This window comes from Lepisosteus platostomus, chromosome 10 (assembly GCF_059453375.1).
Source record: "Lepisosteus platostomus isolate fLepPlt1 chromosome 10, fLepPlt1.hap1, whole genome shotgun sequence".
In the NCBI taxonomy this organism is placed as follows: domain Eukaryota; kingdom Metazoa; phylum Chordata; class Actinopteri; order Semionotiformes; family Lepisosteidae; genus Lepisosteus; species Lepisosteus platostomus.
The window spans coordinates 17,220,843-17,235,201 of record NC_142620.1 but is presented as its reverse complement, the minus strand read 5'-3'; the positions used below and the strand labels follow the sequence as shown (position 1 = coordinate 17,235,201).

The 14,359-nt window shown below is 34.7% G+C and overlaps 2 protein-coding genes and 1 long non-coding RNA gene across 3 annotated transcripts in view; 1 reads left to right on the top strand and 2 right to left on the bottom strand.

Annotated features, from left to right (window-relative positions):
* Window positions 1–10,062, top strand: part of xgb (x globin) — a 39,201-nt gene extending 29,139 nt beyond the window's left edge. Inside the window, exons 4-5 of the mRNA XM_088648492.1 lie at window positions 1,822–1,902; window positions 9,119–10,062. Of these exons, the coding sequence (XP_088504618.1) occupies window positions 1,822–1,902; window positions 9,119–9,241 (204 nt within the window). The 3' untranslated portion in view covers window positions 9,242–10,062. The remainder of the gene's footprint in view (window positions 1–1,821; window positions 1,903–9,118) is intronic.
* Window positions 633–3,957, bottom strand: LOC148653463 (uncharacterized). Its single transcript, XR_015941676.1, has 2 exons — window positions 3,566–3,957; window positions 633–1,943 (listed from the first exon to the last, which is right to left on the bottom strand). It is a non-coding gene; the product is annotated as an uncharacterized LOC148653463 (long non-coding RNA).
* A 325-nt stretch (window positions 10,063–10,387) lies between the features above and the next one.
* Window positions 10,388–13,942, bottom strand: srp14 (signal recognition particle 14). The gene is made up of 5 exons (XM_088648494.1): window positions 13,785–13,942; window positions 13,011–13,083; window positions 12,510–12,622; window positions 12,050–12,082; window positions 10,388–11,379 (listed from the first exon to the last, which is right to left on the bottom strand). Exons 1-5 carry the CDS (start codon window positions 13,806–13,808, stop codon window positions 11,290–11,292), a joined length of 333 nt encoding a protein of 110 aa, XP_088504620.1. The 5' UTR covers window positions 13,809–13,942; the 3' UTR covers window positions 10,388–11,289.
* Window positions 13,943–14,359: the final 417 nt, after the last annotated feature.

The window sequence follows — 14,359 nt, the reverse complement described above, 5'->3', positions numbered from 1 at the left end:
TGTAGGTTTAATTTGCTATCTATATTAGAAGTATACTAAGGGTTAAAAAATCAATGAGTCTGAATTTAAATATAGCTGCAGTGGTGTTAAAAAACAACATTTAAAAAACTCTAATTTAATATATCGTAAGGTAGCAGCAGTATTTGACTAAAACTAATATTGTTACAACTGAGGTATAAGCGAAACAAAAGTGTGACCACTACATACTGTGGTAAGTCCATCTAAAATGTAAAGTTGCTAATTAACTTTATTTAGTAAAATTCATCCATGTGTGGATCATCAATAAACCATTTCAACTGGGACACGGTACTCTAGAGTATTATGGCTGATACTATATGAAAATCTTGGACAGGTAAGTTTTAAGGTTCTTTAAGAATTGTTGTTAGAGCAGTAACTGTATAAAGGTGGTCTGAATTTCAAGTAACATGATATTCAAGGTCAGGGTTAGAAAAATCAAAGGACGTAGTTTAAATATTGTTATAGTGTTTTTTTAAATGGTCAAATTTAGAATGTAGGAGGTTCAGTTTGGCTATAACACCTTTAGTAAGGGCCTATTCTGGGGTTAAGATTAGGCCTAACAATGATATAAAAAAGAGTCCTACAAAACAAAACTGAAGCAAAGAATAAATGAATAAACTAATATTTATATTGTATTTTATTTCAAATAAATCTAACAAAGAAAGAAAATGTTGTCAATTTTTTTTAGGTTTATGGTTTGAATTGTATAGTGTTAAAACCTCTCTCGTTAAATAACAGTTTATAACAGAAATAGAGGATCGCAATACATTTTAAGATGCATTCTTAATTAGGACTAGGCACTTCATTCAATTCCTAAATTTACCCACATAAATGACTACTTTTAATGAGAATCTCTTTCTCAGATAAAGACCTGTGAATTGAAAAAACTGAGGTGAAAGTATAATAACTTGCTTAACTAGAGCAGCAGAGCATTGAAATATTTCTCGAAGATTCAAAGGCTGCTGAATTCCTTGATACAACATTTTAAAGTAAGAAACATCTGCAAGGTGATTTATCATGTTTAGTAAAGCTGTCTGAGAGACTCACACAGCTGATAAAACAGGATAAAGATCTATTCACATCCACTCTTATTTAAGAGACTTAACTGTTCACAAATTACTTAGTTCACTGAGCTGAATTGCGTTATCCTATTTAAGAGACTTACTGTAACTGTTCACAAATTACCTAGTTTACCTAGATGTTACATTGTCTTATTTAAGAGATTTAACTCTTCACAAATTACCTAGTTCACCTAGATTAACTGCATTGTCCTTCAGATCCAACTTTTATCAGTTCCTAGGTGTGGCATGGATACACAAGCCTTTTTGTAGAACAAGAAGAGTTTTAGAGTTGACAGTTTCCACTCAAAAACATCTCAGGTGTTTACATTTCTGACAGAGCAGCCCCAAACCAACTTGGAGGTACTCTCATCAAAATCCCCAGTGGTTTCAATCTAGTTGTACACAAAGTGATCAACTTATTTTAAAAATCAAAAACAAATTGAACTAAAGCTGCTTCTCTTCAAGACTTCCACCTTCCAATCATTAGATATGGATATCTGTTAAAACAAAGAAATCTTGTTTGATATTCCTAACAGGTGACATCATAAATGTAAAAGTCTGTGAGCACTGCCTTCTTGCTATGGTGTTGCGACTTTTAAAATTGATAAACCTGATTTAAAAAAAATCCATAAACACCTGATATGCTATTGTTAATTGTAAAGTGGTAAAATGTTCAATGGTAAACTCTATCCAAAATGTTTTCAAATTAGGAGTGGTAAGCTTTAAAATGACTTTTTTTCAGTATGTGGGGACAGAGTTTATCTGTGCTGTCCAGCCAATCCTGAAAGAGAAGTGGACCTCCGAGGTCGAGGAAGCATGGCAGGTAAAGATCTGGAGCCCTCGGAATCGATAGAAACTGCAAAACTGCAAACAGACAATTAAAGAGAAAAATTTGAAGGCTGTTTACTAAACTAATTATTTGCAGGAAGAGGTATTTACAATATACATACTTTCCTTACTAAAGTGGAGAGTGTGTGAAGGAAACATCATGCTAAGAGGACATTTATTAAGCCTCCTTAGGCACTGGCTTTTTAAAAAAAGATGTTCTGCTATCCTGTCATGACACGGTTATGAACACAAACAGCTGGAAGTGCCCGTGGCCTAGCTATACACACTTTATCTATAAATCACCCTTATTAAATATTTAAGGTCTGAAAAGCATTCTGCAATTTTTCTGAAAACTATTATAGTGAACACAGGGCACCATTTTCATAAAAGATATATTCATGTCTTACAGTAAGAAATTAGTTACCATGCAATATTGGAAAATAATAAAGAATCACTTTGACAAAGTCATTTACAACATGACAGGTTTCGAAATAAACCACTGAACTCTTACTAAATTAATGTGGCTTCTGAATTTGTTCATATATTTGATAAACTATAACAAAAAGGTGATTTAGAAAAGAAAATACAGGTACTGTACATCAAGATTTTTCAACATTTATAAAACAGTGATCATATGTGAAAATGAGTACTGAAAATACTGATAATGATATTATGATGTATATTTCTAAACTCATAATGTTCAGCTTTATTTAAACCTTGTCACTATGTTGAGCATAAAGCTGTTAATTCAATTGTTTCTAGCAATTATAGTAAAGATTACAAAAAGCCATAAAATATCCCAATTTTGATTGTGGTTCACATCTGTAAGAAGGCTAATGGTATAGTTGTTGCTCTACCAAGAGGAGAACATGATTGTTTTACACAAATGTAGAGCCAGAAATGTAGTTTAGAAGGATAAATTACATATAACAGAAACATTTAGATATTATAAAAAAAACCATCATGAATCATCAATGATCCCACTAGTGGCCCCATCAGTGAATTTGGGGTCTATGACAAAGTTCCATGATAAACATTAAAAAGAAAAGACATGCATTAGCCAAGCAACAATATTGACTCCCAAGTCAAACAAAACTCAAATTACGTTTTAGACAATGTCAACAGGTGTATGATTAGCACAAAGACAAAGGTCAAGTTGAAAAAAGACCAATATCTCTGTTATGAAGAACAGAAATTGATCTGATCTGCTTTTGGGATGGTTTGCATCCTCTGATCTGATGTTTTAATTAGTACAGAAGAATATATGGATTACAATGTTTACGAAGCTATTTTAGTCAACAATTAGTGCCTTCTGATGTACATTTCAAACTTTATTGAATAAGGATTTTACAAAAGGATAACAATACAAAGCATGCATCAAATCCAATGTCATGATGAATAGCATGAATGACTTAATGAAAGAAGAGTTAAGAGGGCACAATAAAGTATTCTTAGTATAAAATACTGATTTCACACTGGGATTTTCATTTTTCATGTACAGTAGTTACAGTTCAGTAAGGATAGTAACAGTTACAGTCAAAAAGAATATTAAGACATTTGGAGGCTATTATAATCGCAAACATTTTTAGGAAAAATGTTACTTTTACTAATTTTATTTCAAATTTATTGATATTTATTAAGCAACCCATTTGACTTACCTGAAGATTTATTCAGAACAATGACTGTCCATCCTATGTGGAATGCAAGAATGTTTTCCTAAGAAGAAAAAAAAGACTTGTGATCCTGATTCAATTTATTGTAGATCAAAAGAAGCTGCATTCCTACAGTAGAAACATTCTACAGTATTAGGGCTGATGGAGGTCACTTACAACATGCTTTGCAGCCTTTGATGTTTGGCAGGTCTCAAAACTGCACCAGCACCTACAGTGTTTGCCAACAGCTTAATTTAGATAAACTGAGCCATATGTATGAAGGAGAAAACAAGGACAGGTTTGCTTCATGATGATTAATGCATATTTTAAAATTGAGGAAAAACAGTATTAGTTCTGCTTTGGACACTGTCATTTCTGCAAAGAGATGTTTAGTATAGAGTGGCCCGCTTAAGGACTAAATTGTAGTACACCAATTTTCTTCCCTTTGTAAACAGTGACCCCAAGTGGCTTTAGATTTAAGATAAAACATATCCTATGCAATGATTTCCTTTTTATAAAGATTGGCACCTGCAAAATATTGATAAATTGAGCAAAATATCTACTTACTTAACAGAATTTTGGTCCACAATTACAAAACAGAATACAAATGATCTCTAAATTACGTCAGTTTTTCTGTTTTGCAGATTGCTTGCTTTATTGATCAATAACTATGACATTGTTCCACTTGTGTGGATATTGGTAATTTAACGGTGACCTAGAAAACCTGATAGATTTGTGTTGTCCAAGACAAAAGATTGAGAGCAGTCATAGCAAATTCTTAAAGCTAATTTGATGTGGACTAACTCCAGGCCTGGAGGGCCAGTGTGCCTGCAAGCATTCTTTCCAACTTTGCACCTGAAGACATTTATCAGCTTGTTATTAATTGGAAACGCGCACCATCTTAAAAAAACCTAAACAATCTGCAGACACATCAGCTCTCAAGACCAAAGTTGAAGCACCCTGACAGCTACTTGTACAGTATATAGATCTGTATCAATAAGCAATACAAAAAGTTTTCCCCATTGTACTTACTGTATATGCTCATGGTTTATATTGGAAGCAAAGCTACAAGACATTGGTGAGTTAATATTCTGCATTTTGTGTTTATCACATAAATACATAACTCCTTTTAAAACCATGGACCTCTGTAAACACAGATATTTGCATCCAAACTATCTGTCTTAGCACCAATAAATTACACACAAAAAAGCATTTTGTCACAGTGGTATGGAGAGTGTCGCTCTCCCACATCCAAGTAGGAGTGTAGGCTTGTATCAAAGGCACCTTGGTTCCCAGAAGGAAGGGTCCCACCCATACTGCCTGCTAACTGGAGTCAATTGTAACATTACTGTGGAGCAGCTCTTCCATAAAACCTATAGCTAAGACATGGCAGTTGTCTTATGATTGTGTGTGCTCTAAAAAGTCTGTCATTGAACACAAAAGGCCTAAAATATATTAGGATTGTCGGCCATGTGTGTACTGGTATTTTAATGCAACTTTTCATGTTGACATCCATGCTATTATTTGTATTATTGTATTTTTCTTTTAATGCCATACCATACTATATGTTAGAAGGTTGGAAGGAACAGGGCTGGTGTTTGATGAATTTTGATTAGTCATGAGCTGTGGCTATATAAAATGGAATCAAAATGTAAAAATGCAATGTTTGACCAATGCTGAGACCGAGCATATGGTGATCTGTTGTTGTTGTTTTTTATCACTAGATATGCTGTATTTCTAGCAATATGAAAAAACTGCAATCTTTTCCCAAAATGAATGAAAAAACTTTGTTTTATACTTATAATGTCCAACTCATTTTTAAAAATTTAACTAAAGTGAGTCTTATGGTTAACCCTACATTAAAATATCTCTCATGCAGCAGCAGGTAGATATGTAATAATATAGAATTAAATTCACTAGCTTACAAACATGTGTATCTCTTTACTGTAGGACTGCATGCTGTCTTTAGGTGATCTTTAACATAAAGACTTACTGACATAAAGACGGTATAATTCTCTAATATAATTAATTCCCGTGAGATGGTGTTACCAAATAAACTAAAGCAATTTTTAAAATCTATGATTAAATTTATGATTGTACTCAGTTAAATATAGTAGGCAGACAGTACTTAATATTTAATGGTACGTCATTTTAAATCAGACTACGCAGTCAAAATACTGTAACATAAATTAAAAATCTGATTCTGATATATACTTATGGGTGCGTCTGGCTAAAACTAGCCCTGTATAGTATCATTAAAAGAGCCAGAACCTCTTCACCCCACTCATGCAATTTTCCCAAAACAGGTATTGTATTCTTGACAGAAAAATAAAAAAACATTTTAAAAGAATGTGTTACATGAACACGAATAAACGTTTCATTGCTCAACAAGAAAACCATGTTCTAAACGTAATCGTAACGTACACCATTTACGGAATTTGCTTGAAGAAAACAGTTCTTGCAGGCTGCTGTCAGTTTCAGTGCAACATATTATTATTATTACAACTTTGAAATAAATTGGTTTACTTGCCTTTCAGTGTTGTTACTGTAAACCTGTTCACTTTGAATGTCTAGCACTGCGTCTCAAAAGCGATACAAGGGGATTTATTTCATTTGCTGCTCTTTTTCTGGAATAATACCGAGGAACTTCTACAACCCAAACCTTACAAACAGTACTGTATAAGGTCTTTTAGGTCACGATTTAAGCAGCGCTATAGAGAACCTGTACGGCATGTAATTAAGGAAGGATTCCTATCCTGACCCCTCCCCCCAAACACAAGATCAGACGTTAACGTGTGGATAAAAAAATAATTCCCCTTAACTTTCCTCTGAGATCCAAGTATTGTTTTTAAGTATTGTTTCTGAATTATATAAACACTAATTCAAATTAAATATCAAAACCTAACATTATGCTTTGTAAACAACATATTTTCTGAAGATTTCCAAATAATCTTTCATTCACAATAGCTAGACAAAAAGCAGGTTAATCAAATCCACTAAGAGTAGTACTTCAACACGTTCAGACTTTAAATGGCCACTTCTCATAACTACAGAAGATTTTATCCAATGTTTATGGAAAGATTAATCTCCAATGTTTTCCTTAATCACAACTGAATGTTGTTAGAAAACAAAAGGTACATATTTTTTAAGGAGAAAAATATATTTCTCAAACAAATCAAGAATTGTTACGTAACGTAACAATACCAAACTGGCATTACGGTAGTGTACTACAGTACAGCCTGAGAGATGGACATCAGGGTACAGAGAACTAAGGTGCTGATTTGAATGTCAGTTGAGTTTTACATACTGTAAGTCTTTGTAATTTAAAAAATCCAGCTATAAGTATTTGAAATCGAACACGAATGGCACCTAAACAGACTACATAAAGAGGGTATCTGTGTTACTTTCTTAAGTGCTCCACTTTGATCATGACGGCTCCTGTAATCATTACAGTATATATATATAAAATGAATGCTTACAAGATTTAATTGATTTTTATGTTTAAAATTCCAACCAGGCTTTCACATCCACATAAAAAAACACTTTTCTGGCACAACAAAGCAAAAACAGCAAAAGCACTCTTGCTTCTCATCTTAATTGCTACCTGAAACCCTTTTGATGTGTTTTGAAGCTAAAACGGCTTTGGGAAGCACCAAGGACATGCTCGTCCTTCCAAGAGAGTCACTTTAAGGGCGCAATAACAGCTGCTTCAGATCTTAGTGAGGCAACTTCTGAAGCTTTTTTCAAGTCTATAAATGTCTGTGCTCTACAGCTTTGCTACAGATCTGTGACTTTGGGCTAAACTCTAGGGTCTCCTTGAGTATTTTTGAAAAGTGGTGATACACTGGCTGCTGCAATAAGCTGTTGATCTGAGGACATCTCTGCAAAGACGGCTTGATAAATTACTCTGACAGTCTATGTTATGTGAAGTGTGATTAAAACATCAATCAGTATAACCTTGTTGTTCCATTGCTACATAGTTATCAAGCTGATAGTTCCTAAATTATATATATATATTTCTTTCCATTAATCATGACTTGTAATCTGATCAAACTTTACTCACATTTCATATGCTTTTCCCCACAGAATTTAATGAAGGTGATGATGAAAGACCTAGATGAAAGTTTAAGAAATATTTGATAATCCATCCATCCATTTAACTGCTCCGTCCACTTCAGGGTGGCGGGAGATCTGGAGCCTTGCTTGGCAAGCAACAGGTGGAAGGCAGGATACACCCTGGATGGAATCACAGCCCATTGCAGGGCAGACACACCGACACAAATACAGGCACACACTCATACTATACCTAGGACTAATTTTCCCAGAAGCCAATTAAATCTCTAGTGTTTTTGTGGACTGCGGGAGAAAACTGGAACACCCAGAGGAAACCCTGCACAAACACAGGGAGAACATACTGTACAAACTCCATACAAAGTCCACACAGCTCCCTCTCCCACGTCTGGAATTGAACAGCAAGGCTAACCACTGTGCTGCCTATTATTTGATATTGCGTCTTACAAATAGCTGAGCTACCTTTTTTATCCATAGCAATAGTATAGTGAGCTCTGTTAACAACAACCAATAACAAATCTATACAAAAATGTCTCAGACAAGCTGAGGGAGAATGACTTAGTTCTAATTCTGGCACAGGAGTCAAGGAAGGCATTGAAAGTTTAGCTTGGTACGTGAGCCTCTATTAGTTTTTGTTTGGTCAGTTGGGGACACAATTAAACATCCATTAATCTTGCTACTCTGGGTAGCTCAGGAAGTGTCCATGTCAAAGTGTAAGTGCAGAAAACTGTGATTTTGTGAACCTTGCCTTTACCTGGTTAATGCTACTCCAGGAATAAATGAAAAAAAATAAAAATATAAATTGTTTTAAGGCTTTAGGGCAGCACCTTTTTTATTGTATACAAAATGATAAAGTAAACCCATTATCAGGGTTTATATCATAATGAGACTATGCCATTATAGGCATAATTCATCATATCATTAATGTCATAATGCTTCCAATGTATCTCAGGATCACTTCCTATTTATTTTTGGAGTGTTGATACCCTTTTCTCTCCCATCTATCTGTGCAAAAGAACTAATGAATGGTTTCATTAGGAAAGCAGTGTGCAGGATAAAAAGCACCTCACTTAATGTGTCATTTAATCACTTTATTTTCATTTTAAATGCCAAACATTTATTTCATAGCAATAGTGGCTTCTGGAGAAAGAAAAGGCTTATAATAATAGCTCACTTGGAATCCAATCTCTAGGTTAAACAATAAGATGAGGAATCCAGAACAGAGCCAGAAGTCACGTAATCAATTCCTGGAGCGGCTTGGTACTTCATTAGTGTGGCAACACCATAGGGTAGCTGCAAATAAAGACTGCTCATTTCTGTGCACAGACGTGCCTAATGCATTATTCCCTCTTAGTTAATACCCAATTATACAGTGTTAGTGGCTGCTTCATAATCACTCAGCAGTTTCTTTGCTTGAGATGCAAGCATGCCTGTAAACTGAGTCAGACTCCCCAGAGTTGTGTGTACCTGTGCTGTTTTCTGTTCCAGACTCTGTTCCTGTATGTGACCAGAATAATGAAGCGGGGATACCAAGAGGAGGAGAAGAATAAGAGGAACAATGTTGTCATTGCAAGCAAGGAAAGGCCAGAGAAAAAAGGCACAGCCATTTAATCACCTCTGTACTTCAAATGAGACCTGTTTTTGCAAGGCCTATTTCATTATCTACAGACTGGCCACATATCACATACTGTATAACATACCATAGCTATGTGTATATATCCTTAATTTTTCATTTAGATGTTCTAACCTCTTTATTAGGAAAAAGTATAACTTTTTGAATGTGCTTGCTCCTTTTGTCCTCTCAACTTCCCAATAAGTCGCCACCTAACACAGCACTTTAATGACCAGAAGGAAATGGACAAAGATTCAAGCTACAGTCCACATACTATCCCTACCACCAGGAGTTGTAATGAAATGCCATTATGTAGTGGGTTATGACATCTTTCATGATAGAAACCTCAGCTCAAAAGTCATCAAAAATTGTTTAACAAGTTAAGAATGGTTAAAGTTATTAAATATAGTTGAAGAAATTGAAAGATATTTTTCCTAGATTACCTACTGACAGAGAGCCAAATTACAACCCCAAATGGCATGCTGTGCAAAATCTGGAACTAAAATGTATGGAAAATGACTGGACGAAAGCAGGCATCAGACAAGTCTTTAAACATCACAAAGATACATGATGACAAAATTAATCAGAAACTACTTGATCAAATCAAGTTAACCTGGACTACCATACCCTGCTAAAACTTGGGATATCCGTTTTAAGGTTGTACTTGTTTCCTATGTAAGTTTACTTTGTAGAACGTTTTTTTTTTACTAGTCTGTGTTCAGTGTATTAGAATTGATTTCATAAAAAATATCATTAGTACATCACACAATAGTCGGTGTCTCCACACTGATGAAGCCAGATGAATGATGTCAAAGCTGTTACTGATCAATTAACAGTAAATCAAGAAAATGGGATCCTCTTGTATATAATCTTTTTTTCTTCCTGGTTTCTTATTACAATAAGATAAACCAGCACTTTGAACTTTGTCGAAGAATGTTGTTTTTTTTTCTTCCAGGTAACCGTTTATAAACTATTATAATTATGTTTGTAAATTACAAAAACATGACTTGTTAACGCAGGATCATTATAAACCATCAGGTATCTTTAGAACAAAGACCACATTAAAAACAATTTGGTGGTCATATCTGAAAACAAAACTGGTAGTCAATTTCTTTTTTTAGATTCGAAAAACAGCAGAAACAAAATGTGGTGGTGGAGTATTTTTTTTATTAGCAGGATGCTCTATAATTTAGATACATCTGTTCATCAATGTCTTTGCTCCAGACCTGTTTCATAACTTTTTCATTAACAGAAAAAAGAATTGCCAGCAATCTGGAAATTAAAAAAAAAATTCACCATGAACTTCAATCACTTAACTGTTAGCAGAAACTAATGTAACTCTTTTCAAGCACCGGAAACATGTTTTAGTCAATGGATCAGGCAAAGCTAAACTAACTCTACTTCAATTATTTTAGCACCGTTTATAAAAAATGAAATCTATGCCCCTGCTGTTTTATTGGCGAGATACAATATTCATGACTGATACAAATGCACTGAAATATACTAAAGACTTTTTTCCAGCATGAACAAAATGTTTGAGAAAAGACTAAATAGTCACCCACGCATCTTAGAAGAGATTGTCTGCAGCACCCGGCTTTCCAGAAACCTGGCAGTATGCTCCTTCTGTTGGAATCTCATAGTGTACACATTTATAAGTCTGTAACAAGGTATTTTCTTGCCGTTTGCTTCCTCAGTGGCCGCAGATTTCTTGTGGTGGTTTAGCAGTAGACACCTTTTAAACCTGAATCCTCAGACCGCAGATGTTACTACTAGCAAATTATTTTAAAGATAACCTTTGAAAGAATTTCATTTAATTCTTGATCCATCCAAGCAACTGATTTAAAAATAAAAGCAAAAACCATTCCAGTTTTCCAAGAAGAGGACTACAATTAAAGGTCCTGAGAGGAGGTCAATCTTTTTTTTGCATTTATATGTTCTGCGGCTTCAGTTTCAATGTAGGTGTGTGAGAGGTAATGGGATCTGGGCTGGCCTGCTTGAACTATTGAGCAAAGGAAGGTGCTGCAGCACTTTACACAAGACTGTCTTTTCACTGGGTGGCTTTGGTCTTCTTGCTTTTGCTTTTTTTGTCTTTCTTCTTCAGTCCGTCCATGTGGGCCCTCAACAGGTTCGAGTAGGCCTAAGCAGGTTTGGGGACAAGCTGTGTTAATACAGAGCTCCTCTCATTCATCACATTTCTCCCCAGACTTGGCCACAATGGAAACATTCACAGCACATACCAGGTACAAGATATGCATGCACTAACAGAGCCATTAAATCTCTCATGACACTTCAATTGTGGTAATACTAATACATGACATTATCATCAAGAAAAATGATGGGGGAAAAAATCAGTGTATACAAGCAATGCCATCTTTAGTCATGATTCAGATTTGTCTGTTTTCTTCCATCTATGAAGGACAACTTATTAAAATATTTTAGTTTGTAAAAATCCGAAGTGCTCAAGGCTAGTTCTGCTATGAATTCTGAATACTGTTTCACTATACTGTTACTTTGACAACCCCACAGTTGTTTCTAATCATAAACAGCTCTAATATTTCTAGATGTACTGTACAGAAAAGAAGAAAAAACAACATATTGGATATGCAAAATTGAAACTAAGATCAATGTATGACCATTTGGTAAATGCAATCTACTATACACCCAGATACTTCTGCTGCATAACAAATAAATGCAACATAACAGTAAATGTAATGCTAAATGTGGATGTGTAAATGTGGAACTATTTTAATTCAAATACATCCAAGATCTAATACACAATGCAAAAAGTACTTTCATACAATACTTACCATCTGGAATTTTATTACTTCTTTGGTGCTTACCTAAAATTAAATTTAAAAAAAAGTTTTTGCTTCTGCTTAACTATTTTACATAAGGATAGTTAGATCCATTACAGAGAACACAACTAGAGAGGTTTAAGGAATTAAGGAATAAAGGTGCCTATACTTTATTATAATAGATTAAAATTAAACAAAAATACATAAGACTATTATAAAAAGGTTAATTCTCCTCTTTTTCCCTAAAAGGAATGACAAGGGCACAAGTCACATCTTCAACCAAACTCCAAGAAACAAATGATGTTACTGATTTTTGCTCTAACTTTATGGCCAAGATCTCTACTGTAATCTATCCACTGTGTTCACAAGAAATAGGGTTCTGGTCTGATTTCAAACTTCAATAGCGACTTAGGGTAATGTTGAAGTGGAAAATAAAGATATAACACTCGCTCCATAAAATGTCAATACTCACCACTGTGCTAATTTTTTTCTTTCCATCTGTGGCTCTGATGAGACACTTATTGTCTACAGGCTCAAAATTCTCTGGATTTCCTTTCCTAGGTACAGGTTTTGTTCTCCCGTCATCTATACAGAAGGACACATGAACTTGTTAATTTTTAGAAAATTAATTCAACTCAAAACCATTATATATGTTAAACTGAAGTCTCATCAAAGCTAGTGCTGCATATAAACATTCAAACATCCACCCGTTATAAGAAAGCCACTTATGTCAGTGCAGAGCAAAGCCAATCCCAGGGGCACAAAACACAAGGCAATACTAACAGCATACTGTATAACTGCTCAGCCCCTGAATGAAACACCAGTCCAATGCACATCCAAGTGGAAAGGCATAATCATTCACAGCCAGCACATCTTGCCATTGGGGGATGGAAGTAAACCATAGCGTCCACAAGTGTACCTTTAAAAAAATAACCCCCATAACTTGGGGTCACTAAAAGTCCACTCAGCTTACATTTTTTTAATGTGATGTACACACTCCCACTGGTCCTGCATTTCTGAAACAGCCGTGTCAGCTCTGTCAAAAACTGAGAAGAAAAGGGGATAGTTTATTCTGTACCCATAACCAATTTAAAACAGTAATCCATTTAAAATAAATCAACCTGACATATTGCAGTACGTTTTTCTAAGGCTGGTAACTGTCGTTCGGTTAAAACGTTGTGTTTCTTGTGTAAGTTGGACAGACCCATTCATTATAGATCCTTAGTAAATGGGAAAAGAAACTGTAGTAGCATCGACATTTTATGTTCTGTGCTGTCTCGTTAACAGATTTGGTTATGGCTGTATTATTCAAAGGCTTCGTAAAGCCGATACATCTATAAAGTACATTTTAAAGTTCATGTTTGTTAGTTAACTCGAAACAAAAACTACAGCTATAGCTGATCTGATGCATTTTCACAGACCAAATAACACGAAAAACAGGTCACGTCCACTGTAAGTGGGCACCAAGCTGTAGTAATTAAAATATCAACGAACTAACAGTAGTGGGAGGAAAGACATCCTGTTCCCGTCCTTAACTTACGTCCTAAATATTTTACTTGTTGATTTAAAATATGCAATATGTAGATAAGACACTTATTGGCGTCTTTTAGTTATCAATGCGAAGAAAAAATATTTAAATCTATATTTTAACAAAAATGAATGAACACTCTACTTGAAACAAAGTATTTGAAATAATTTTACAACAATGCAGCCTTCTTCCACGAAATAATATTTTAAACCATCTTACCGAATCGTTTTCAAGAAGCACCATGGCTGTTCTGCAACGACTTTTAAACCTTTTGATTTCAAACTAAAGATGATCTCAGCATATGACATCCACATCCACACACGCAGACCAAACACAGGAAGCGATATCTTCAACTCTAACCCTTAACCTTACTCTCCAATCAGCTGATCAAAAGTACCACAGAGTTCGCGCTCCATCTAGAGTGTCTAAAAGTCATGGGAAGACTTGGCTGATAGGGTAGGATTCTGTACAGTATGTTTAATTAGTATGGATATGTTCTTTTGTTTCAGTTTATTATAACCTAGCGCGTTTCTTTCCTTCTTAAAAAGGGTAATGAATAGACTGTAGGTATTCCATAAAAAAACTGTATTCGATCATTATTTTTATGCATCAGGTATCTATGTTAATAATATTTGCATTGTTTTTAAAGGAAGACAATTATGCAATAATTGTGTATCATACCATTTCTCCATCGTACAATTTAAAAACATTCAGAATTTCATGTTACATTTTTTTGAGTTGTGAAGCCATAACTGCATGTAGTCTGCACTTAAATCCATTAAACTCACCGATCT